Source organism: Marmota marmota, unplaced genomic scaffold (assembly GCF_001458135.2).
Source record: "Marmota marmota marmota unplaced genomic scaffold, marMar, whole genome shotgun sequence".
NCBI classification, from domain to species: Eukaryota; Metazoa; Chordata; class Mammalia; order Rodentia; family Sciuridae; genus Marmota; species Marmota marmota.
This window is the reverse complement of record NW_026000142.1, coordinates 3820730-3846931: the sequence shown is the minus strand read 5'-3', so window position 1 is coordinate 3846931 and position 26202 is coordinate 3820730. Positions and strand designations below refer to the sequence as shown.

Here is a 26202-nt window from a genome sequence, read left to right as displayed (position 1 = left end):
AAAAAAAAAAAAAAAAAAAAAAAAAAAAAAGGGAGAGAAGCTATTATTTGTATTATAGGAAATCCTAAAGAAAAAGACCAAAGGAAAATTATAGTACATGAAACTCATTTCTACAAGAGGAATAATAAATGCCAGGAGTATTTAAATAAAATATTTAATTAAAAATAAATTAATATTTAAACTTAAAAAGTCTATTTCCTGTCTTCTCATGATTTATTATAAGACAAATGACTACTAAAAGGAAAAACAGTAACATTGTAAGATGAAGTCTATAATATAGGTAGAAATGAAATATTTGAGTGTAGGACAAAGGAGAAGGTATGTAAATGAAATTAAACTATTGTAACACTTGTGAATCTCCAAGTATATAGTAAAAGAAAGAGCCAAGCGTGGGGTAAGAACAGAAAAGGGTGCAATAGGAAGAATGACTTGTCAGGTGTGAAGTGTGAAATGTGAAGTAGGAGGTGGTGAAATGCTGACTTTGATGATTAAGGATACATATATGAGACCTCAGGTTAATCTAACCTTAACAAAAAAATTAATGAAAAGGGGTATAGCTTAAAAGCCAGTAGGGGAAATAAAGTGAAACACAAAAATATTCAACTAACCCAAAATAAGGCAGAAAAGGAAGACAAGAACAAAAGGAAAAAGCAAATGAAAACAAATAGTAAGATGGTAGACTTAATCTTGACCATATAAATGTGAATGGAGGGAACATTCCAATTAATAGACAGCATTATCAGACTTTTTTTTTTTTTTGGTACTGGGGATTGAACCCAGGGGCACTTTACCACTGAACTTCATCTCCAGCCTCCCCACTTTTTAAAAAAATTTATTTTGAGACAGGGTTTCATTAAGTTGCCAAGGGCCTCGCTAATTTGCTGAGGCTGGCTTCAAACTTAAAATCCAGCTGCCTCAACCTCCCAAATTGCTGGGAGGTTGCCCGTCCACACTAGATTTTATAAAAGCAAGATCTTGTTATTTACTACTTACATTTTAAATATATTTTATTAATTAATAAGAAGTTACTGGGGCTGCAGTTGTAGTTCAGTGGTAGAGCGCTTGCCTAGCATGTATGATGCACTGAGTTCAATCCTCAGCACCACATAAAAATAAAAAAATAAAGGTACTGTATCCATTTACAACTAAAAAAAAAAGTTACCGACCCATTTGCACTCTGTATTCAACAAATTTAAAAGCTAGAATCTTATTTCAGTTAAGAAAAAAAAAATGTTAAAGGATACCTTCTTTCAGAGGCAGTATCTTTTTTTTTTTTTCTCAGTTTACGTATTTATTTGGTTAACAAGACTTTTTTTTTATTGTTGTCTCATTTTACTTTCTTTTTTTTTTATTATTATACAAAAAAAAGTTTATTCACAATTTAATAAAGCTCAAAAAATCATTAGGAACATCTTAAAACAACAAGTAAGAAATTACAGATTTCTGATTTAGATGTATATGAAAACACCTTTAATCATCTGTAAGGCTATTTAGTAAAGAAATATAAAATATTCAGAGGCAGTATCTTGATACCGTATGCAAGTTTACTAGTTTACTCTAGTTTATGGGCCAGCACTTGAACATGTTCACAGGAAGGTAGCATGGGGGAGCAGGCATTTTACTATGTTTACCCAGTACAGAGCACAACTTCATATTATGTAAAAGGAAGAGGGCAAGAAAAAGTATTGATCCATGAAAGGACAAATTAGCTAGAATGTTACAGGAAATTTCAGGGAAAGAATCAGAACACACTTCCAACAAAAGTAAAATAAAGGGCAATCTTTGCCAGGAATCTGGTTTTAACCATCGGACAATAAAAGCTGATGGAAAATAAATAAACAAATACATAATTAACACTGATAATAAAAAGGGAAAGTGAGAGTTAAGAGAGCTGTGGTACTACCTGCCTTTGGTACTTTGGATGAGGCTGCAAGACAAATCAGGGAAAGGGTATCTCTCTCTCTCTCTCTCTCTTTTTTTTTTTTTTTTTTTTGGTACTGGGGGATTGAACTCAGGGGTGCTGTAACATTAAGCTTCATCCCCAGCCTTATTTTGTGTTTTACAAAGAGACAGGATCTCACTGAGTTGCTTAGTGCCTTGATTTTTCTGAGGCTGGCTTTGAACTTTCCTCCTCCTGCCTCAGCCTCGAGCCACCAGGATTATAGGAGTGCACCACCATGCCTGGTTGGCTATCTCGTTTATAGAAGGTATAGTTCGGTCAACAACTAGAGAAACTGAAGAGAAGTTTCCCTATTCCATTTCGTCTTCACATAAGTTCAGACAAAGTCAAGATTGGTACTTCCCACAAGTCAAAGAAAAAGCTGGATAACCCAATAAGGAGACTTAGGGACAGTAAGCTAACTCACAAGTCCACAGTACATCATCTGATGAGGTTGAAGCTAAATGCCTTCCAAAAATCCCAAGCAAGCAAAAGTGCATACTTACTTTCAATTGAGGGAATACAGAATGTACACAATGTGGTTTAGCTTTTTTTGGGGTGGTGGTTACCAGGGATTCAACTCAGGGTCACTTAACCACTGAACCACATCTCCAGCCCTATTTTTTATTTTATTTAGAGACATGGTCTTACTGAGTTACTTAGAACCTTGCTTTTTGCTGAGGCTAACTTTGAACTTGTAATCCTCCTGCCTCAGCCTCCAGAGCTGCTGGGATTACATATATGTGACACCATGCCTGACAAACCACGTTTTTTGTTTTTCTTTTTTAAGCTGCTGTCAATCTGCACTAACCTGTAACATGCAGTAACTTGCCGTCTGGACATCTCCAGTTCTATCAACATAACTCTCCATTAAGTCCACTCCATCTTTAGTAAGACCAGTAAGCAAAATTCCTTCCAAATTTCCAGCCTCTTTCATTTCATTGGTCAACTTTTCGATGTATCTATTTAACTGAAAAATTCAAAGTGATTTTTCTGAAGCAACCTGTTTCACTACATATTCTGTATTTGAAAATTACTACACATGAAACAATTTCTTTCCTAATGAAAAACATCTTAAAATGAAAGCCTTTGTCAAAAGCCAGCTATGTAGTCTCTCAAGAAGTCTACATCTATTCCAATCTTCAATGTAGTATCCATACGCACTTAAAATATTTTTAAAAGCAAGACATTTACTGTATTCTGAAAAATTATTTTATTTAAAAACTATGGATGGTTTACTATTTTTTAAAGAGTATTGTCCCCATTTTAATCTGCAGAGTTCTTGTTTTCTACAATGGCAATATGAAACCTAATCACAGACTCTTAAACTTGTAAGGAAATTTCAAAATCATTAATAACAAGCATTTCCTTTAGTTTATTCCTAAATACATTCCATTCCAACTTCAGCTAAGATTCCTTTATATTCTCTCAGCACGTTATCATTATTACAATACTGAGTATACAGCATTACTAGTTGTTTACATGCATTTCTCCCTCACTATATCATAACATAGGCAGCCAGTAACTATGTACTCTGCTGAAACAGAAGGAACCCTTTTATAGCATCACTAAGAAGTGAGTTTAACATTTTTATCTACTAACTAATATTTCTCCTCAAAATGATAATAAACTAAAATATAAAGTCAATATTCTAAACAAGTAAATTTAATTTTGATAGACATGCTTACAATATCTCAGTGTAATAAAAAAAACTACCTTACTTTTTAGAAGAATTTATCCATAAATCCCACATATGAATAATTATATACAAAAATTAGTTTCTTAATTAAGTGATAATAAAAATTAAGCACCTCAAATGTAGATTTAAATTAGTTCTCACCTGAGTATCACTAAGGAATTTACAAGCAAATGCCACTCTGTCACGTACTGCAACTTTGTTTTCATACTGGAAAGGAAAAGCAAGGAATTAGCTGTATACACTATAAATTTTAAAATGTTAGAGTAAATATTTTATACACCTTACATGGAATTTTATTTTCAAATGTATTAACTTATTGTATACATGTTGGAAAAGCCATTTATTGTCTAAGATGCCTTTTCTGATGTAACTCCAAGGAAACTTAGAGATTGTTGTCCTTAAAAGTAAAATCTTTCAAGTACAGACCAAATACAATTTTATAGAAGATTCAGTTCAGTCTTATATAACTCCAACATAAAATATTAGTAGTGATGTGCATAGTATATCCAATTTAAGATGGCATATAAACCTTACACCACAGATATTAAATTGGAGGACACTAGACAATCTTTTCTCGGTTAAGTTAATCGACAAGTCTGTGAACTGGGTATACCACTACAGAATTTAGAAAGAATACTCATACATCTTTCTAAATACAAAGTGACAAGTTTTAAATCTTACAAGTAAACAGACATATTTTTGTGTCTGAAGTAAAATACCTTTATATAATTGGTCTGTGACAAATTTTTCATAACATTATAACTTTAATTTTTATATACTTACAATATTGTAAAAAATATGTTGAAAGATGTTTAGTATGAATTTAGGAAAATATAAATTTTGTGATTAATACAAAATAACTTTGAAGGTAGAAAAAAGATCCTAATTCTACTGCAGCCAGTCTATGAAACAGTTTTCCTTCTTTAAACATACATTCCTTCAGTTGATCCCTATCTTAGTGTACTTTCTCAATTATATGATATGGTTCTGCTCTAACAAACTCTTGAGTTGGTTCCATGTGTTATAATTTTGACCTCTAAAGGTTTTAAGTATGGTCTCATTTTGCAGCTGAGAAAAATTAGAGCTCAAAAATGTTAAATGAATGGCAAAAGTAACTGGCAGTAAAAGGATTCAGGCCTTTATCTGACTTCCCAATTCAGTACTTTTCACTGTTTTATGCAATTTAATATTAAAAAAATGTAACATTAATTATAAATATATCAAGTATAAATTATATTCTTGAAACAGCTTGGATTACTTCCTTCTTAGCTATACCTTACTAATCACCCAAAATTAGGTATAAGAAAGGAAGGATACTTATTATAGGTCACATATCTAAAAATATGCAAATTTAATATTCAAACAATACATTTTTCTAACTATAAATTCACTTCTTTTTCTAGTCTTATTCTTTCACTTCCCAAAGTATCATTTTATTTCTTCAAGATACAATGTTAATGTCTTATGTTTATGTAATCCCAGAAACGCAGGAGGTTGAGGCAGGAAGATTGCAAGTTCAAGGCTACTCTCAGCAATTTAGCAAGATCCTGATTCAAAATAAAAAAATAAAAAGGACTGAGAATGTAGCTCAGTAGTAAAGCATCCCTGGATTCAACCTCCTACACCCAAGGGAAAAAAAAGTATCTGCTTAACAAAAAGAATAACAACATTTTACAAAACATTTTTTAGATATTAATTTGAAGTGGTAAGAAAAGTTTAATACTAATTTGTTAAAAGTAACAGAAAAACATATTTGGCGTATGGATTTTGCCAAAACAGACATCAATAGTTATTAAAAAATTCATAAGATACCCCAATGAAATAGATATTTTTATAAATTCTTAGGGACTGACATTTAAATCCATTACTCAAGCAAAGTTTATTTTATAAGAAATGCTATAATAACAAAAACAAATAAGTTTTAATGTAGAAAGTTCTTCTCCTTGATAAAAAGATGCCTAAGAGTGCAAAGTAAGCCATATGGTACTAATGTGAAGCTTAAAATCCAACAACTAAAAACTGATAAGCATGTCTCATGTCAGTCTTTCCTCACTTTGTGATAAAGAAGCTATTCAGTTATTTGGTGATAGGTGCCTAGAGGAAGAAAGAAAAAATAACAACAAAATGACCAAATAAGGAAAAAATGAAATTGTCTACTACAAGTAGTGTGATCATTTAATTAAGCAATCTTACAAACAAGAATAAGTCTATAAATGACAAATACTAAGACAAGATGTATGTCAACCCTTATCAAAACTGATCAACTGCTCATGAATGACTTGACTTAGTTAAAAAAAAGTTACATACACACACAAAATATTTAAATAGCGAATATATTTTTATATTTATTTAGCTGTAGATTTTCAAGCTCAGTTCTCAAGCTAAAGGATGAAATCTTTATTCCTTGTATATCATATAACATGGATCAAATCCATTTTAAATATATAATATGCATCAAAACATGATTTATACAACAGATATTTGAAAATTTTAACAGATTAATACTCACACTTAATTCAAAGGAGGGTTTGGGGAAACAAATTTGCTTACCAAAACTCCATCATAAGACCCCGTTTCACTTGTCAAAAATGCAAACATGACACACAGATAGGGATTGTTTAGTTGTAATCGTAGAGTGCTGCACATTTCTCTCCAAAGGGAGTTCTTCTCATCGGTGTAACCTGACAAAGCCATTGCTACCACATTGAGATTCAGATCTCCTGTATATTACAAACAGCCAGTTAATCAAAGAGAGAAAAACTTAATATCCCCTTCTTCCACATTTCTTGAACAATGAACAAAGAGAAATCAGGGGAAAACTTTCACACCCAGAAAAATGAGCCCACTAGTATAAGGATTTTGATTTAGAATGAAAAATTTAGCAAGGACTACAACTAAAAATTTTCCATTTTATAAAACTCATACATATATTTGCAAACCCTGTGCAGGACATCTTTTAATTTTCAAGTTCTCATTCTAGGCAGTTTCCTATACAGTATGTTACTATTTAGTATCAAAATTACTGCCCACTTTATCAAGTTCATGGATACTGAGCTATTTCAAAACACTGATAGTAAATATTACTTGCATCTCAGGATGCAATTTTCAAAATAATTTCATTTTCCTATTTTTAAATATATAATGCACATATGTATGTATATAAGCATCAACTGCAAAGCTAGTACTTCAGCATTCTTATTATAGTATTATACTTTTAATTTTTCTAGGACAAATGAGCTACCAGAACTACCAGAGAATTTCACTTAGACATATTTGCAACAAAGCATTTGTTACCAATAGATTTGTTCTTCTGTTTATGTGGCTGCTAGGAAGCTACAACCTGGCCTTCAGCCCTGTGGCTGCCTAGCCTTCTAACATAAGTTTAGCTTTAAAAGAGAAAACAAAGTTCTCCTTAATTTTCCTCTTCAGGGGCTGGGGATGTGGCTCAAGCGGTAACGCGCTCGCCTGGCATACGTGTAGCCAGGGTTCGATCCTCAGCACCACATACAAACAAAGATGTTGTGTCCGCCGAAAACTAAGAAAAATAAATATTAAAATTCTCTCTCTCTCTCCCCCTCTCTCTGTCTCTCTCTCTTTTAAAAAAAATTTCCTATTCAATATTTTCTACATTTATTATAGTTTCCTTATTCTCCATTGCTTTATTCTACCATTATTTTCCAGCACCTCCCACTTTACGTTAACAGCTTTATTCTTCATTTTTGCATTTTCCCTAATCTATTTCATGATTACTTCCTCTGCCAACTCTTTTAAACACTTTAAAATAAAATTAAAAAGCAAATCTTTGTAGAAGAATTTATTTCTAAGTGGAAAGGAATGCTTGACTCAAAAATCTTTTTTTAAGTTCTTAAGTTATTAAAATCACTGAAATGATATTTTTCCATTATTGTCTGTACAGGTTTTTAAATCTATCACTAAGTTTTCCAGGTAAACCTGAACTGGAAAGTATAAGGCTCTTAGGCTATATGGCAAAATTATAATTAGAAATTGATTTTTTTTTTCAGTGCTATGAGAGAACCCAGAGTTTTCAGTATGCTAGGCAAGCACTCTATTACTGAGCTACATTCTGAGCCCAGACACTGCATTCTAGAATTTAAATACCAATTATTTTTCCATCATCACATATCATTTATTATCCTTTCAAATGGAAAAGGCTTTTGTTAGAGCAAAGCTAAAGGAAAAGATGCCCATTTGAGCAAAATAGTACATTTTCCAACTTTCAGACTGCAGTAAATATATTGTAGTTATTTTCATGTTATTTTTTAAATAGGACTACTGAATTATAACAGTTTTAAAATGAACCAGCAAGTGAGAATTTAAGTAAATATTCTGAATACTCAGATATAATTTGCTAGGTGTACTAAAAATCAAGAGCCTTATCTTAGGTGTTTTCAAGTGAAATATTACTAGTAAGAAAAAAAAACTGAAGTTTTCAATTAAGATTTGTTTCTCTAGGGATCCACTGGCAAAATGCCTTATCATATTTCTATAGTTTTAAAGCATATGACATAGAAAATATGTTTTAATCACCAGACTCAAATAGAAGCATTTGTGTAGATTCAAATGTCCTTTTTGTAAGAATTTATATTGGGGGCTGGGGTTATTATAGCTCAGTAGTAGAGTGCTTGACTAGCACATGCGAGGCACTGGGTTTAATCCTCAGCACCACATAAAGGAGAAATAAAGTTATAACAAAAAGTTAAAAGAAAAAAGAATTTATATTGGTCAAAGTAAAAATATTATTTATAGTTTTCTAATGGTCAACCAATAAACATCCAAATGAGTGAGTATAAACTAAAATACAAGCTAATATGTGTCATAAAAATGCTTCAAAACAAGTAGTCCTAATCTTTAAGGAAATAACTTTTTTAAATCTATGTGAATTAAAATAGTAAAGTACTAAAATTTCAAGACATTTGAGAATTCCTTATAATATTATTAAAATGACATTTAAGATGCATCTTTTTTTTTAACAGACCTGAACTAAGGTATACATAAATGGGATGGGTTAATATTTACTGATATATAGTACTATACTACTGTTTCTTTCAATGAAAATTTACATAAAACATCGATTAGATAGATATTTGAAAATTATCAGCATCCTTTCTCTGAAGGACTCTATGAACTTCCAGTTCTTAGAACATAACCTAATACCTTTTTCAGAAGATGCCCCTTCATTCAGGATTTGGATTGCTCGTCGAATATCCAAGTTGAACAATGCCACAGCAGCAGCTCTTTCCCATTCTCCTTCTTGTACAAGAGAGTTTAAAAATGGGCTCACATCTACATCTGATCCTTTCTTTATCCATCCACATAGCTGTAAAGCCAAGATTCTCTCTTCATTTAAATTCTGAATATCAGTTTGCTTATCCAACCCACTCCAATTGTGTTTGCTACTTTCCACCATTCCTAAAAACAGAAAATAGTTTTATGTTGTTTTACTGTTATTTTGAAATATATTGGGGGAGGGTTAGTTTCACAGAAAAATATTTAAACAACATATTTAGGACATTCAACTTTGTAGTCACAATTTTATGACACCATAAATAAGGAATGCCACAAATACAACATTTTGCATGTTTCTAAATAAAACAATTAGTTTAATTACCAAAGAGCTACTGGAATAAGAAATGCTCAGATGGACTAAGCTGAGTCACTGCTTCAAGAAAAATGTCCTTGACGCCCTAATCTACAATACTTCCATTATCATATAACCCACCACTCAATTGTTTCATTTCCTACACATACACATATATAAGCTCACATAATTTACTTATTTATTTTCATCTTATCTTTTGTCCCAATAGATCATGAGCTCCAAGAGGGAAGGTAACATATCTGTTTTATTTGCAAGGTATCCTCACTACCTGAGATCCAGTAGAAGCTCTGTTTCTCTTTCTCCCTATGTCCCCCTTCTATGTACCATCATCATGTGTTCCTTATCAAGAAAGGAGAGATTGGGCTGGGATTGTGGCTCAGTGGTAGAGCGCTCACCTAGCATGGGCGCAACCTGGGTTTGATTCTCAGCACCACATAAAAATAAAGGCATTATGTCCATCTACAAAAAAGATATTCTCTCATTCTCTCTCTCTCTCTCAAAAAAAAAAAAAAAATACAAAAAAAATAAAGGAAAGATGGACCATCTTTGTTGACCAAACATTGTTTTGTGGTACAAGACATGACAAGGCTTCAAAGTGTTCAAAGTACATTTACAGTTTAAGGTAAGTACTATAATGAAAATACAATGGGAATTCTCTCCTTAGGTGCAAGAGGAATCTGTGACTTGCTTGTAAACTACAGAATATAGCAGAGGTAAAAGAATTTTGCAGATAAAATTTAATTAGCACCTTCAGTTGTCTTTAAGTCAATGAATGCGAGATTATCCCAATAGGACTGACTTAATCAAGTGAGTCCTTTAAAAGAGGGTTTCAAAGTGATAGAAGCAGCAGAATAGAGATCTGCAAGTCTTTAAAAGGTAAAAGCTTCCATGTTGGCAAGAAGATCTGTGGTATGGACCTGTGGCAAGGAACAAAGACCTAAGGACAGTCCATGACTATCAAACAACAGGAAAATGGATATTTTAGTTCTACAACTGCAAGGAATCTTTAGCCTCTCAGCCTCTGATCACTGAACTCTAAATATCCTTCCTATCCTATCCTTTCCCTTTTGCCTATGGTTAATATGGAGTAGAGATGCACTTCCTATTTAAAGCCAAATCTGTGCTCTAGATCCCATCCCCTCCCTTTCCTAGGAATTTTGATTTATCCTCTTCTCTATGCACCTTCAACTTCTTTCTATGGTTGAATTCTGCCAAGAAAACCACATTCATATACACACAGCCCAGTTAGGGCTCTGCAAAACACCATCTGAAAATGACCAATTAACACTTAAACACAGATAATATGCGTATGTGGAAGAATGAAACTAGATCCCTATCTTTCATCCTGCACAGAAATTAAATCCAAGTGGGTCAACACTTTGATATATTGGCACAGACACTGACTTCCTTAACAAGATCCCTAGAGCTCAAGAATAAGCCAATAATCAATAAGTGGAGTGGCATTAAATTAAAAAGTTTCTGCACAGCAAAGAAAACATAAGAAAGTGAAGAGAGAGCTTATAGAATGGGAGAAAAATCTCTGCCAGCTACTCCTTTGATAGGGGATTAATATCCAGAATATATAAAGAACTCAAAAAAACAACCCCCTGCCAAAAGAAAAAAAAAAGTTAACAAATGGGCAAAAGAACTAAAGAGACATTTCTCAAAAGAAATACAAATGCCCAAAAATATATGAAAAAAATATGTTCAACCTACTTGGCAATTAGGGAAATACCAATCAAAACCACACTGAGATTTCATCTTACTAGAATAGCAAACTTCAAGAAAACAAACAATAAATTCTGGCAAGAAAGGTGGGGGAAAGTACACTCATTTATATATTATTGGTGGGACTGCAAATTAGTACAATCTCTTTGGAAGGCAGTATGGAGATTCCTCAAAAGACTAGAAATGGACCCAGCTGTTTCACTCCTTGGTATATATCCCAAAGATCTAAAATCAGTATACTATAGTGATATAGGCACATCAATGTTTATATACAGCACTGCAACGTATAATAGCCAAGTTATGGAACAAGTTCAGATGCTAGTAACAGATGAGTAGATAAAGAAAATGTGGTATATATACACCAAGGAGTTTTATTCAGTCACAAAGAATGAAATTATGGCATTTGCTGGTAAATGGAGGGAACTAAATATCATCATGTTAAGTGAAATAAGCCAAGCTCCAAAAGTCAAGGGTCAAATGTTCTCTCATATGGAAGCTAGAGCAAAATGGGGGAGGAGGTGCGGAGAAGGGAACAGGGATGGAGGATGGAGGTCCCATGAAAAGAGAAGGGCCAACAGTGGAGTAGATTAAGGCGGGTATGTGGGAAGGAGGAAAGACAGGAAAGGGTGGAACTACAGAATGGAATTGACCAAATTATGCTACATAATAATATACACACACACACACACACATATGTAAAAATAACATATATGTAAACACACACAAATATACCAGTGACCTCCACCTTCATGTATATCTTTAAAGCACCAATTTAAAAAAATAATAAACAGAAAATAATAGAGTAAAGGAAGGGTAGCCGGGGGAGAAATGAGGAGAGGGAAAGAAGTAGTACTGGGAACTGAAACAAAGCAAATTATATTTCATGCATGTATGATGATGTAAAAAATGAACCCCACAATTATGTGTAACTATAATGCACTAATAAAAGCATTTTTTGAAAGTTAGCTTGAAACTATTTATTTTGTGGTTTTGGGAATCAAACACAGGACATTGTACATGCTGAGTACAGAGTTACATCCCTAGTCCAAAAATTTTTTGGGGGGGTGTCATAACTTATCCCAGGACCTTATGCATGCTATATATACATGTTCCATCACGAGCTGTATCCCTAGTCCCAAATAACTTACTATTTTTTAAAATATTCTTTTATTCATTGATGGTCCTTTATTTATTCATTTATTTTTATGCGGTGCTGAGGATCAAAACCCATTGCCTCACATATGCTAGGCAAGTGCTCTACCACTAAGCCACAACCCAGCCCCCCAAATAACTTTTATTTTTAACTGACTACGGTTGCCATTTCAGGCCAAGGAGTTAAAAGGACACTTTTGAAAAGAAGTTTTTTACTTTGCTTGGGTAGGATGTACTCACTATATTTCAGGTAGAAGCTCTGAGGTATTTATTTTCATACTACTAAAATTTGAGATTTAAGGCTGTTATTATTTAATAAATAGTAAAAAATAACAACTTAAAATAGGTGAGCAAAGGGCAACATTTTTCAAACATTTTCTTACAGTTTAATAATACAATTTAAGAGTTTTTCTTTTACAGAAATTTTGTCATGAAATAGGAATCAATATACATGAACCCAAAGAGCTTAATGCTAAAAAATGGAAACATATCCTTTAAATCAATTGCATGAATATTGTTACATATTTTGGCTGAGACCTTTTTATACCTTGATAACTATGCTACAAGTAATTAGGGTTATCAACTAAGAGAGATGATGTCATCATGTGCTTTTGCCTTGGGTGGGAGTACCACTAAGCCACATCCTCAGCCCTATTTTACATTTTATTTAGAGACAAGGTCTCATTGAGTTGCTTAGTGCCTTCCTGTTGCTGAGGCTGGCTTTGAACTCTTAATCCTCTTGTTTAGCTTCCCAAACTGCTGGGATTACAGGTGTGCACCCAGCTCACATTTTTTTCTCCTCCTTAATAGTTTTTAGCTGTAGATGGATATGATACTTTTTATTTTATTTACTTATTTTTATATGGTGCTGAGGATCGAACCTAGTGCCTCACATGTGCTAGGCAAGCATTACACCACTGAGCCACAACCTCAACCCTCATGTGTTTTTAATAATCATATATTATGATTTTAATGTAAGAATTTTTAATATATCTGAAAAATAATTAAAATGTGTTTATGCATGGTTTTATGCCCCTAATCTGAGATTACCTTATATATAACAGAATCAATGTTTATTAATGTTTGCAAGGAAAACAATGTTACTTAAACATTAAAAAACGTATTTTAAAAATTTGTTTCAAAATCAGCAATCAGATACAATGTGTGTGTGTGTGTGTGTGTGTATGAAATAACAAAGCAATAAAATATTCCACTGTTTATCAGAACATTTTAGTGTTTAAAAAAAAATCACTAAAATCCTATTTTGATGCTTGAAGTAATTTTGGGGGCAGGGGAGGGTATCGGGGATTAAACTCAGGAACATTCAACCACTGAGCCACATTCCCAGCCCTATTTTGTATTTTATTTAGAGACAGGGTCTCACTAAATTGCTTAGTGCTTCACTTTTTGTGAGGCTGGCTTTGAACTCCCAATCTTCTGGTCTCAGCCTCCCAAGCCACTGGGATTAGAGGCATGCCTGCCACCACACCCATCTTGAAGTAATTTTGAATAGACAAAGTATCTAGGTCAGAATTGAATCCTTTGTTTTTTCAGTGTTAGATGCTGAACCCAAAGCCTAGCACATGCTAGGCCAGCACTCTACCACTGAGGTATATTCTCAGTCCTTTCTATTTTGAAACAGGGTCTTAATAAGTTGCCAAGGCTAGCAACTTGTGATCCTCCTGCCTCAGTCTCCTGAATAGCTGAACTACAGATAAAATATTTTCATTAAGTTGGGTAGAAATCTGGTAAACTCTTTATTACATAACATTCTGCTATTACCTTGAATAGTTTCATCTATTCCATCAAATATAATTTTATTTCTAACCTATTTTCTCTGTTTATAGTCCTTCCATGAGCTTTGAACTCATATCTCATTGCTCATGGGACATCTCTAATTAGCCATCTGATTTTCAACTTGCTCTAAAATAAACATTTTCTTCTTAAACCCACTTTTTCTGGGTTCCTCCTATCTTAATTAACTGGTACCAGAATCAACTAGTTTCCCAAACTAAATACATATGTGCCATCTTTGATTTTTTTTTTCTCTATCCCCTTTATCCAATGAACCATTAAATTTTGTCCCACTATTATTTACCCATATTTCCCTAGGCTCTGCCACTAATTTTGATAAGGACATCATCACTTCTTGCCTGGTCACTTTGGCTTATATCTAACATCCCTACTATCGATCTTGATCCCCCTTCTAACTCATTCTACACAAAGTAAGTTCTAAAACACAAATCTAATTCTGCAACTACCCTTTAAAATCCTTCCTTGCTTTCCCTGTTGCAGAATGATAAACATCCCTAAATTTTTAACATAATTTCTAAGTCCTTCCTGAGTTAGTCTACTGCTTACTTTCTAGCCTTCTATTCTTCTCTTCACTTCATCCCTCATACTCTGTACCAACCAAATTAATTGTGCCATGCTTTTCCCCCTGGGCTCACTGCATCTGATGCTCCCTGTCTGGACCTTATTATTGCCTTTACCTCTTCCAGGAAACCTCTAATCCTAACCATCAGATTAGGAATTCTCTCTTTTTTCTTTTTCACACTAGGCATTAAACCCATTAGTGTTTTACACCTGAGCTAAATCCTTTTTATTTTATGAGATAGTGTCTTGCTAAGTTGCTAAGGGTCTTGCTGAGATGCAGAGGTTGGCCTTTAACCTGTGATCCTCTTGCCTCAAACTTTTGAGTCAATGGGATCACAGGTGTGTACCACCATGCCTGGCTAGAATTCTTCTTATAATAATATGTTTTCCTCATATTATAACTGCCTATTTACTTGTCCATATTCTGAACTAGAATATAGACTCTTCAAGATAAGAGATGATACTGATCTTGCTCAATCTCCATAAGGAGATACACCATAGTTATGTCTCCCATTCTTGCAATAATATTGGGCGAACAGCACATGATAAATATTTGCTGGATGAATTAATGAAATGAAAAATAAAGGTCTATGGACAACTAAAAAAATATTAAAATTTCCTCCCAAACGGATTTTGGATGTTAATATATTTATGCATTTAACTTAACAATTCACTAAAATATCTAATCAGAAAACAAAAATAGAAGGGTATTTATGTACACAATCCTGAAATAATTACTTTCAACCAAATGATAGGGGACAAAATAAGCATACAAACATTATAAACATTTTCAAGAAAATAAAATGGAATTTTCTTACCTAAAGATGATTTTACTATTGATTTAATTCCTGCATAAACCAATGATCCTTTGTTGCCTGGAGATTTTTGATCCATATCTTCTGTATACTGCTTCATAAGTATTTAAATGCATAGGAAATACTAGTGATGATGTATAATAAAATATTTCAAAACTAAATTTAATTAGGAGCCAATTCAAAATAGGCATTCATGCAAATAATAGGGTTCTGCTGTATTGTATGCTTTTATTACTTCTACACAATTTACAAAGCAGCATTTCAAGTTCAAGAGTTCTGCACAATTCTGCTTCATAATTTTAATATTATGTAACCTGTATTTACATAGAAAACATTCAGTGTATTTAGAGACTGACCTTTCAGGAAACTTTAAGAACCCTTCTACCCAATTACCTCACAAATTCACAATATAAAGGATATAGTGCAGAGTATACCAGAGTGATTTGAGCTGTGGATCTTCATTTCCAGCTAAAATATGGTTTCTCCACACTTGCTCTGTATCAAGTCCATACCTTGATAAAGCCCGAAGGCGCATTTTTGTTGCTATATCTTTTTCTAAAGAATTATCATTTTCTTCTTCTGCACATTCATATAAATGACGACCACAAGCCCACATTAAAGATGTAATTGGGCTCCAGGCAAGAGATATCCTTTCAAAAACAGTGAAGTCAGACATTGTTCGGTTGGGAGTTACAACTATCATTCGATTTTGACTTGTTGGATGCCATGCAAAGGAAGCAATATAATTGTCACAAGGTTGCACACTTCTTTCAATTATTGTAGGTTCAGTTTCATCTCCAATGGGAGTGGGTGTATGCTGCATATCATACAATCTAATAATATTACTATCCCTTGTTAAAGTGGCAAGCAGACCGGTCCTAGTTGGACACCATGCTACTTTGGTTAAGGGTTTTGGTTGCTCAGTCAGAGTCAAAACTGGCTTCTCAAATTTTCTAAGATCCCATATTGCGACCTGACCTTCATAGAAGGAAGCAACACGATCATGGAAGTATGGGTCTACTGTCACTCCCTGAACAGCTTTTGTATTTACAAACATCTTTTGGCTTGTATTCCGAAGATCAAATATGGCTAGGTTACGATGCATACCAGCAAGAAGTAGTTTCTGGTCTCGTGGAAGCCAACAGAGAGAAAGACATGCATCATTCTGTCCTAATTCATAAAGAGGTTTTGTTACTAATAATGTTGTTTCAGTTTCACCTGCTGAAAGTCTCACTTTTTCCATGGGAACAATATCAGGAGTATATTTGCTGCAGATATCCCATATTAGCACTGAAAAGTCAGCTCTGTGTTTATCTAGACCAGCAGCAAGCCAGTTACTATCCAGTGGATTCCATGCAAGGGTATTGCATTGTCTTGCATGCTTTGGAACAAATTCTTTTCCTATCAAATCTTTGAACTTTGAGTTATGATCTTGACCAAGACTTGTAAGTACAACTCGACCATTTGCTTGTCCAACTGCTAGGAGACACTCAGGATCATAGTTGAGATACCATGCAACACATTTCATATAGGGTGTATCCGAATTTATTGATAGTAATGTAGCTGCAGAGTCTTCAGATAAACGTAAAGATCCAGCTTTGAGTTCTGAATTCACAGTAGATTCCACATGATAAAGGCTCAGTTCTGAGTCACATACAACAAATCTATCAACCTGATGTGGCGCCCACAAAATATCAGGTTTTGTACCACTCATGTTTACTGATGTGCTCAAAGAGTCAAGTCAGATCCATTCACTAAAAAGCATTTAAAAATAAGAGGTTTAAAATAATAAAATATAATTCTTAATTTGAACAAACTATTCAGAAAGTCAGAAAAATCTCTACAAAAAGCATCCTCCTTTTCAATATATTTGTATTTCTTCTCTTCATCTTCTACAATACAAGACAATATATATTGATAAACCACTTCCTTCAATAAAATGAGCTAGCAGGAATCTGAGAATCCCCCTCCTGGCTTTATTCTCCACGACCAATTATCTTAATCATACTGTTACTATACCTTCAATTTCACGTAAGGATTATACTAATCTCACTGCATGAGCAAATTACTAAGTACCATTCCTTTGAAGGGGGAAACTTAAAAGCATAATTGAAACATGCTCCTAAGTAATTAGAGCAGCACTGCCCAACAGAACTGTCTTCAATAATAGCAATGCTCTACATCTGTATTGTCTAATATGGGAGTCATTTGCCACAAGTGACTGAGGAGCACTAGGAATGTGGCTAATTTGAATTTATTTTGGCTTATTTGTTTGTTTTTTGGTACTGGGGAATGAAACTCAGAGCCTCATGCATGCTACACAAGTACTCTACCACTGAGCTTCTTGTATTCCAATACACTTCTTTTTAAGTTTTATTTTTGAGACAGGGTAAATTGTCCAAGCTGGCCTTGAATTCAAGATCCTCCTGACTCAGCCTTTGGTGTAACTGGGATTACAAGGCATGTGCCACCAAGCTTGGCTGAATTTTAAACTTTACTTACTTTTAATTAATTTTAATATAAATAGCCACATGTCCACCATAGGACAATACAATTTAAAAGTACAATATGATATCAAGACAGAGGTTTCTTCAACTTTTAATAAAAAGCAGGCTTCTATATACTTCTCATACGTACTTACAAACTTATGAACATTAAAATGACTGAATTCTATTCCTAGCTCTGCTGTACCTTAGTTATATGCCTTGGCAAAATTGCTGTATGTATGGAGAAGGGCTTCATTTTCTTATCTATATAACAGTTGACTTAGATTAGTGTTTCCCAAATTTCATGTATCACCAATACTGTTAATATTTTTCTTTAAACTGATGTTTTAAGAATCTTAAAATTGACTTTAATCTTATCATGAGTTCCATAAATCATGGATATAATGTGCTAATATTTTTTCTAAACTAAAATAAACATATAACTATTAAACATGCTTGTGTTTTATATAAGATCATCCCATTTATCACCATCAGTACATACACATTACCCTTTGGGAAACTAAATGAAGTGATAATTAAAGGCTCTTAGTTTCCAATCATGTATTCCAGTAAATACATGACTTTTAAAAAGTATTTTAGCACAAAATAAAACTGGTTTAGTCAAAACTGATGTTTTAATAATAAAGCTGCCTATAAATAAATGTCTGTTTCTGAGGTTAGCAAGCAGCAATAATTTGGATTCAAAATGAATACTTTTATAGTGAGGATATGAAATATTCCCCAAAGGCTGATGTATTGAAGGCTTGGTCCCAATGTAGCACTGTTCAGAGTTGGGACTTTCAGGAAATGATGGGTTCATGAGAGCTTAAACCTCATCAATGGATTAATCCATTGATGGATTCATAATGTGAATGAACTAGTGGGAAGTGGTGGAGACCAGGATGTAGGACCTAGTCGAAGGGAGTGGGTCCTTACAGACATGCCCTTGGGGACTCGTATCTTGTTCCCAGCCTCTTCTTCTTTGCTTTCAGGCTGCCATGAAATCAGCAGCCCTGATCCACCATACGTTCTCTGCTGTGATGTTCTGCCTCACCAGAGGTCTAGAGCAATGAAGCCAATTGAACATGGACTGAAACCTCTGAAACAGTGAGTCAAAATAAACTTTTCCTTTAAGTTGCTTTCTTCATGTATTTTGTCACTGCAACAAAAACCTGACTAAAACAAACACGTTTGCAATCTTCATTGTGATTGTTATTTGTAAAACCAGATTGTCAAGTTCTAAGGTGAAGATATGGTTCATTCATCTCTATTTCCAGTATCAGGTAAAGAGCCTGACACAGACTCCTACTAAAATTATATTAAGTAATTCAATTCAAACATAATTCTTTAGGTTTTTGATCTTGCAGTTTTAGTCAGGAATTACCAGTCTAGAATTTCATAGGCTAACATAATTTAGGTGACTAGGAAAAACATTTAAGAATTCTTATAGTGGCTTTATTTACTTAACATTTCTGAAGCTAGGCTAAATCATTTCAATTAAATTCTTAAAATACCTTCAATTTGTTCATTTATTTTCCACTTTGGGTTTGCCTTTCCCTAATCTTAGATCAAGCCAAGTATTTACCTTCTCTCTTCCACGCAGGATGCCAAGTGTTACTAGACAAGATAGTCTCAAGGCTCAACTAACTCCATAAGAAGGTATATAACATATCTGGTCTGTGGTGCTTATTCAGCAATTCTTTTATTCATCTTTCTACTCTGATCCTTTAGAAATTCCCTTTATAGAATATCAAAATTATCTTTTTACAAACTCAATCAGTTACATATCTAACCTACAAAACTCTTAATACCTTTTTCTACCTGCTGCTTTGGTCTGTTAGCACACTACTATTCTTGCCCTCTGTGTTCAAATTACATTATTCTTCTTTTTAATTCCTAGAAATCTACTTCTGACCCCCATCACTATAACTTTGCCAATGATGCTTCTAATGGTTCAAACACTCTTCACTCTTCTTGGCCAAGTTAACACCTCCTCAACTTTTATGTCAACTATTTTGCCCTTCTTAGACAGGTATTCTTATTGAACAACATTTTTTTCCCCTCTAAATCCTCTATTACTAAATTATAAGTTCCACAGGAATAGATGAAATTCTTGTTTCATTATATTTGTAGTACCCAGCACAGAGCTAGGCATCTGAATAGATAATAACTGTTATTTCCAAGTTTTACCAATTCCTTCAGACTTCTATCTTCTTCTACTCCTTTTTCTATTTGAAGCTGGCACCATGCTATGAGCAAAGTGCCCAAAGTCATAAATGTTTTCAATGATGGGCAAGAGCCTCAAAGTAAGTCATCCTAAGATGATTACTCTAATACATTGTTTTTATTTACTCTATAATTGTTTTGTTTTTGAGTACTGGGGATTGAACTCAGGGATACTTAACCACTGAGCCACATCCCAGCCCTTTTTAATTTTTTGTATTTTATTTAGAGACAGGGTCTCACTGAGTTGCTTAGGGCCTTGCTAAGTTGCTGAGGCTGGCTCTGAATTCACAATCCTTCCGCCTCAGCCTCCCAAACTGCTGGGATTACAGGCATGCACCACCATGCTGGGCCTATTCTGTAACTGTTGATTGGGCACCTAGGCACATTCTAAATGCTGGGAACACAGCAATGAACAAGGGCAGATAAAGTCCCTGGTCTAATGAAATCTGCATTCTAGTGATGAAGTACAGTTCAATCTTAAAAGGAATTTGAAAGTTTAAGAAAAAAAAAAAGAGGCACCTTGTGTAACAGAAAGTAGCTAAGATAACAAGAAGGAACAGATATTGAAAGTGAGGAATCATACTAATGCTCTCACAAAAGGAAGTCTCTTAACTGGAGATATCCTGAGATGTGATCCATCTTTCTATCTCATTGAAAGATAAATACTTAAATAAACACACTTTTTATGTAAGCTTCCATTACAGAATCTGCTTTTTAAAGAAATGGTCTATGGTAAGAAAACTAGATGCCTCATGGAAAAATCCATCTCAAAAACACAAATAGAAAGTGTGGCTGCAATTAAAAAAAAAAAAATCTTTGATTTACATGACTTTCAATGGAGAATTATCAGCATTTTTTTCTGATGACACACACTTAAAATGTTTCTATTACCATCAACAAAACTAATTACAGTAACTTACAGAAGTTCAGAACTTGACAGAAAGAAACTAACAAATTCTTTTCATTTTGTCTGGGAATAAAGATATTTGGGCTCTTTTCCAAGAACTCTAAACTTCCATCCTAGGCTACTGTATAGGAAGAGGATCAGCTATGTAATTTTCTCAGGGCAAAAATGCAGGACCCTCTTATTTAAAAAAAATTTTAAAAATTTCAAGATGGTGACAGCAGAGCTTTAATATTTACAGTGTTAGCCACTGTAAATGCTAGGCCCCATGCTACTATACAGGTTGCACATTATGAAATTGGCCTTGTAGAGAACTGCATTTATAACCACCCTCCTAAGAAATCCAATACACAACATAGATGGATCCTTGCTGATAAATACACACAACTAGGTATATGCTGGAAAGTAAAGAAAACAACCTGGACTCAGTCCCTCCACCAGCTTAGACCCTAACAAGTTCCTTAATAATCTATGACCATAAAACTGATATGAATTTATTTTATTTCCATCTTACAAAGTTGTTACAAACAAATCAGATGAGCTCTTTGCTCATCTGTTAGTTATCTTACAAAGCCCTGGAAATTAATGTTTTCAAACAGTGGAGACACTGAAAAATCAAGTGTAGATGGGGTAGAGTTTGCAATAAGTACAGCTTACATTTAGATTCTCACCTTCAAGTTTAACAAGTGATCACTTCTTTCAATGATTTCTCAGCAAAAGAAAGCCATATTGAGCCAGAATTCATCACCAGAACATTTTTAACAACACTAACAAACAGAAATAAAGAATTAGCCATATGACTTAAAATTCTGTAGCAGCCATATTTAAAAAGTAAAAGGAAATAGATGGAGTTAAACTTTAAAATATAATTTTTATTTAACCCAAACCATCAAAAACATTCAATTTATAATTAATGTAAAAAATTATTACTAAGAACTTTGTTTTGTGCCAAGTCTTGGAAATCCGATGTTATTTTACACTTAGAGCACATCCCAACCCTAGAAAGCAGTCCAAAACATTACAATAATACAAAGTATGCAATCACGTGCTTTTGTTGTTACTGTGTTCTACTTTTCTTATCATGCCAAATTGCTGTATAAGTATACAGGTGATAAGAAATCTCCAGTATTGCCAGCTTCAAGATGCACTGCACATATCCAAATTTCCCCTAAAATATAATTATGCAAAAGGCCTCCGAAAGCTGTCATTTGCTAAGCAAATTTAGCAAAGCAAAGAGACTTTATTCATCCTCTGAAGGAATTTCCACTACCCATATCTGAAGAGAATCGAGCTCACCAGGTGAGAAGCCCTTCAAGAAGTATTTAATAGGGCTCAACTGAATGGGTCGCGCTGCTATTCCGGGTAAACCTGGAATCTGCGGGCGACTCCCACGCTCCAGACACCTGGCTGAGCCTCTCCTCAAAGCCTGGGAAGGGCACAAACCCGCCGCGGCGGAGGCTGCAGCGCGACTCCGGTGTCCCCGAGCAGGGCCCGGACGGCCGCCGTTCGCGGTTATCATCCCACAGCGCGGAAGGCGACTACCCTAACAGGACCTGAGGCAACGCCGGGGCCCGCGGCCGCCCGGCCCTGTCAACTGGGCTTTCCCAGGCCTCTTGCGGCGGCCCCGGCGCCAGGAGAGCACAGCCGCGGCCCGAGCCGCACTCACTGACCTGGGGTGGCAGCGCGTCGCCGCACGGCCGCTTCCGGCCTGGACACCACCCCTCCCGCCTCGGGAGCCGGACTCGGGCAAGATGGCGGCCGCGCGCGGCGCGTGACCGGGGACCGCGCCGGGGCTCAGGCCCCATACCACTTCTCGGCTTCGGAAGGGGCGTGTTTCTCCCGCCAGCTCCGCCTTTCCCTCGCCCCGGGGCGGAGCCCGGGACTGTGAGGCCCGCCTCCCGCTCCAGCGCCCAGGCCTCCTGGCAAAACCTGTCCCTGGGACCCAGCGAAGAGAGTCTAAGCGTGCAGCCTGCGGCCTATCCGGGCCGCTGCTGCTCTGAGTGGTCTTCAAGTACCTTTATATTAATTCCTCTGATCAGTTTTGATATCTATTAAAAATTATTGCGGGAGATATAGTAGAACAGCCAAGGTTGGGGTTCATTATGTATTCACCCTTTAATCACTGCAGAAAGAAGTCTTTTGAACACCTGTGGAGTACCCAGCACCTTGTTGAATGCTGGGTGACAATTAAATGACATGGTCCCTGTAGGAAACAGGCCATCAGACTACTACACAGGAGAGACTGTGGCTCAGTGTGGGTGGGTGGTCAGCAAAGCTTCCTTGAGGACCACTAGGCTGAGACAAGAACGATGAGTATGGATGGGATTAGCCAGGAAAGACAGGTCAGAAAGGCTTGGAAGAGAAGAAACTTCCAAGGCTGAGGAACAAGCAAGTGCTGGGGCATGGGGGAGGGCATAGCAATAGCTACATTAGTACTTCCACTAATCATGGTTTTGCTTTCCAGGTTTTCAGTTACACACACATATAAAACAGAGTTTTGAAAATATTACATGGAAAATTCCAGAAATAAGCAATTCACAAGTTTTAATTTCAGAGTAGTGTGACGAAATGTTCCAGGTCCTATTCAGTGCCTTCCAGAACGTGAATCATTATTTGTCCAGGGTCCCTAACTGTTTAGGCTGTCATTATTCATCTATTAGCTTTCTGGGTTTATCAGATTCACTGTGGGTGCTTATGTTCAAATGACCCTCATGTAATTAATCTAACATCACATCACAATGCCCAAATCATTTGCCGAGAGAAGAAAGATACAGCAGGACTCATCGCTTCAATACCATCTTGCTGAATCTTCTCGGTGATTTGGGTCTTGACCCCAAGTCCCCCCACACCATCTCAGATCAATACAAATGTCTGACTTATCCACTCCTGCCATACATAGCTGAGGAAACCTGTCCCCTTAATCTAGGGAGATGACTTTGCCTCCTCTGTCAGAAAGGAGGGGGAAAAATTATTAGGTAGGAATCCCCACAGCCTCCTCCTTCTTCTTTCCCTCCTCCAACATCTTCCTTCACTTCCATTTGTATCTTCTTTTAGCTGCCAAAGAGAAAGGAAAGGAGCCCTATATATTTCTCCTTTTCTGAGACCTGGTAACATTTGCTTTCTCCTCTTGCATATATATGCAACCTCTTAATTTCCACTGGTTCTTTACCTTCATGTGCTCACTCCCATGTTCCCCTCAAGAGAGGACCATACTTGCTCTCACTAATTCCATTTTCTTGTGTATTCCCAGAATTCATTCTCCTCAATTTTTTAGAGTTGCCAAGCCATTTGTAAAGGTCACAGTGACCTTTGTGCTGCCAGTTCCAATGGCCAAAGCTTCACCCTTGCAGCTTTTAATACTGGAATACTTGCTCCCTCTTGAAATAGTCTCTTGACTTGGTTCTGTTTCATTAGCTTCTTTTTGTTTGTCTTCTGTGATTGGACTGTTTCTTGAACTTGACAAGTATGCTCTTGCCTTAGCACCTCTGCACTGCTGTTCCCTCTGCCTAGGTGCTTTTTAGCACAAATCTGCATGACTTATATTCTCCCTTTATTTAAGACACTGCTCACTTGTCACAGAATACATATAAATGGGCTCCTCTCAGCCAAAATTTCCTTGGTAATACTTACCACAATTTCATATACACAGTCATCTCTTTCCTTACCTATAGTTGTCTTCTTTCAGAATTATATGCTCCATGTGCCTAGTTTTCATTGATTTTTTTTTCTTTTTCGTAAGAGGACATACCTATACCTGCAAGTTTTAGCAGTGCACTTGGTGACCCAGTTAAAAAAGATATTTCTTGAGTCTCCCTTTCAGCTACGTGTGTGTGTGTGTGTGTGTGTGTGTGTATAAATTGTGGCCACTGAGATGCCAGTAGAGCTGGATCATGTCCCTTAAAATGGAAATTTCTTGCCATCCATTTCCTCTTCTCTCTTTCCTGCTTTCTGGCAAGTGGTAAAAAGAAATACTGATTAGAAATGGGAGCCATCTAGTAAGGGAGGAAAAGCTGTGCCATTAGCCTAAGTCCCTGTATATTTGGGGAAGCTGACGTACCTCCTCCCTTGAATCAACTACAAGCTTCTGGGACCATTCCAAAAATAAAATAAATGTTGTTCTTTTAAAATTATTGGTTTGGGCCTGTTTTAGGGGCTTAGAATATTCCCTAGTACAGAGACCTTTGTTTTATTTTCTACTTAGTTATCAGGGTCTAAAACAGTGCATAGCACAGAATATGTACTCAATAAATATTTGTCGAATACATCTTAAAACAATCTTTTTGTATTCTACACATCTTCCCCCAGTACATTTCTTTTCTCCCCTTCCTTATTCGTCCAAGATTTGCAAAAGTGTATTCTTTCCATGTTGTCCTCAGTTACTTGCACTGGAAAGCCCCTTATAGGGAAAAGTGACACTTTCATTCTTCTTGGAAATTGACTCCCATTCTCCACATTCTTCAAGGGCAGCAACCTTTTAGTGCATCACTTTTGGTTTCCTGTAGCACCTGCTACATAATATGTTTTCAAAAATACTGAGTGGGAGAGGGCATTTTTATATTTGTCAGAAAGCTTAAACTGTATTAGAGAATTTTCTTTTTGATACTGGGGATTGAACTCAGGGGTGCTCTACCATTGATCTATATACCCATATCCAGGCCTTTTTTATTATTTTATATTTTGAGGCAAGGTGTTGCTAAGTTGCAGAGGCTGTCCTTAAACTTGCCATCCTCCTGCCTCAGCCTCCTGAAATGCTGGGACTATAAGCAAGATATCAGAGAATTTGACAGATTGGTCTGAGGATATACTGCTAGTTTGGCTTTACAAAATATGCATTTTTTAGGGGGGGGTACCAGCGATTGAACTTAGAAGCACTTGACCACTGAGCCATATCCCCAGCCCTATTTTGTATTTTATTTAGAGACAGGGTCTCACTGAGTTGCTTAGTGCCATGCTTTTGCTGACGCTGGCTTGGAACTCGTGATCCTCCTGCCTCAGCCTCCCAAACCGCTGGGATTACAGGCAAGCACCACTGTGCCTGGCCAAAACATGCATTTTTACAATGGATCCCTGAATTGCTATAATTCAGTTTCAATATTTTCTTTTTAAACTTAAATTTTTGTGTCCCAAACAAGCTGTTTAAGCATCTTCATTTTTGTTGTGGTGATCCAGAATGGGTTTTTGTTCTGGTTAACAAAACAAAACTTTTTCTCATGTGGCTGCCTTATCCCATTCCCTTTATTTCCACATGCATAAAATT

At 35.6% G+C, this 26202-nt stretch overlaps 1 protein-coding gene across 3 annotated transcripts in view; it reads right to left on the bottom strand.

The window, feature by feature from the left end:
- Window positions 1-22767, bottom strand: part of Mios (meiosis regulator for oocyte development) — a 33674-nt gene extending 10907 nt beyond the window's left edge. The window contains exons 1-8 of one of the 3 annotated variants that reach the window (XM_015488246.2): window positions 22616-22767; window positions 21617-21712; window positions 15750-17083; window positions 15333-15431; window positions 8814-9068; window positions 6189-6358; window positions 3780-3845; window positions 2751-2909 (exon numbers count right to left, since the gene is read on the bottom strand). In XM_015488246.2, the coding sequence (XP_015343732.1) occupies window positions 2751-2909; window positions 3780-3845; window positions 6189-6358; window positions 8814-9068; window positions 15333-15431; window positions 15750-17043 (2043 nt within the window). In that variant the 5' untranslated portion in view covers window positions 17044-17083; window positions 21617-21712; window positions 22616-22767. The other 2 variants (XM_015488244.2, XM_048785985.1) reach the window with 2 other exon arrangements.
- Window positions 22768-26202: the final 3435 nt, after the last annotated feature.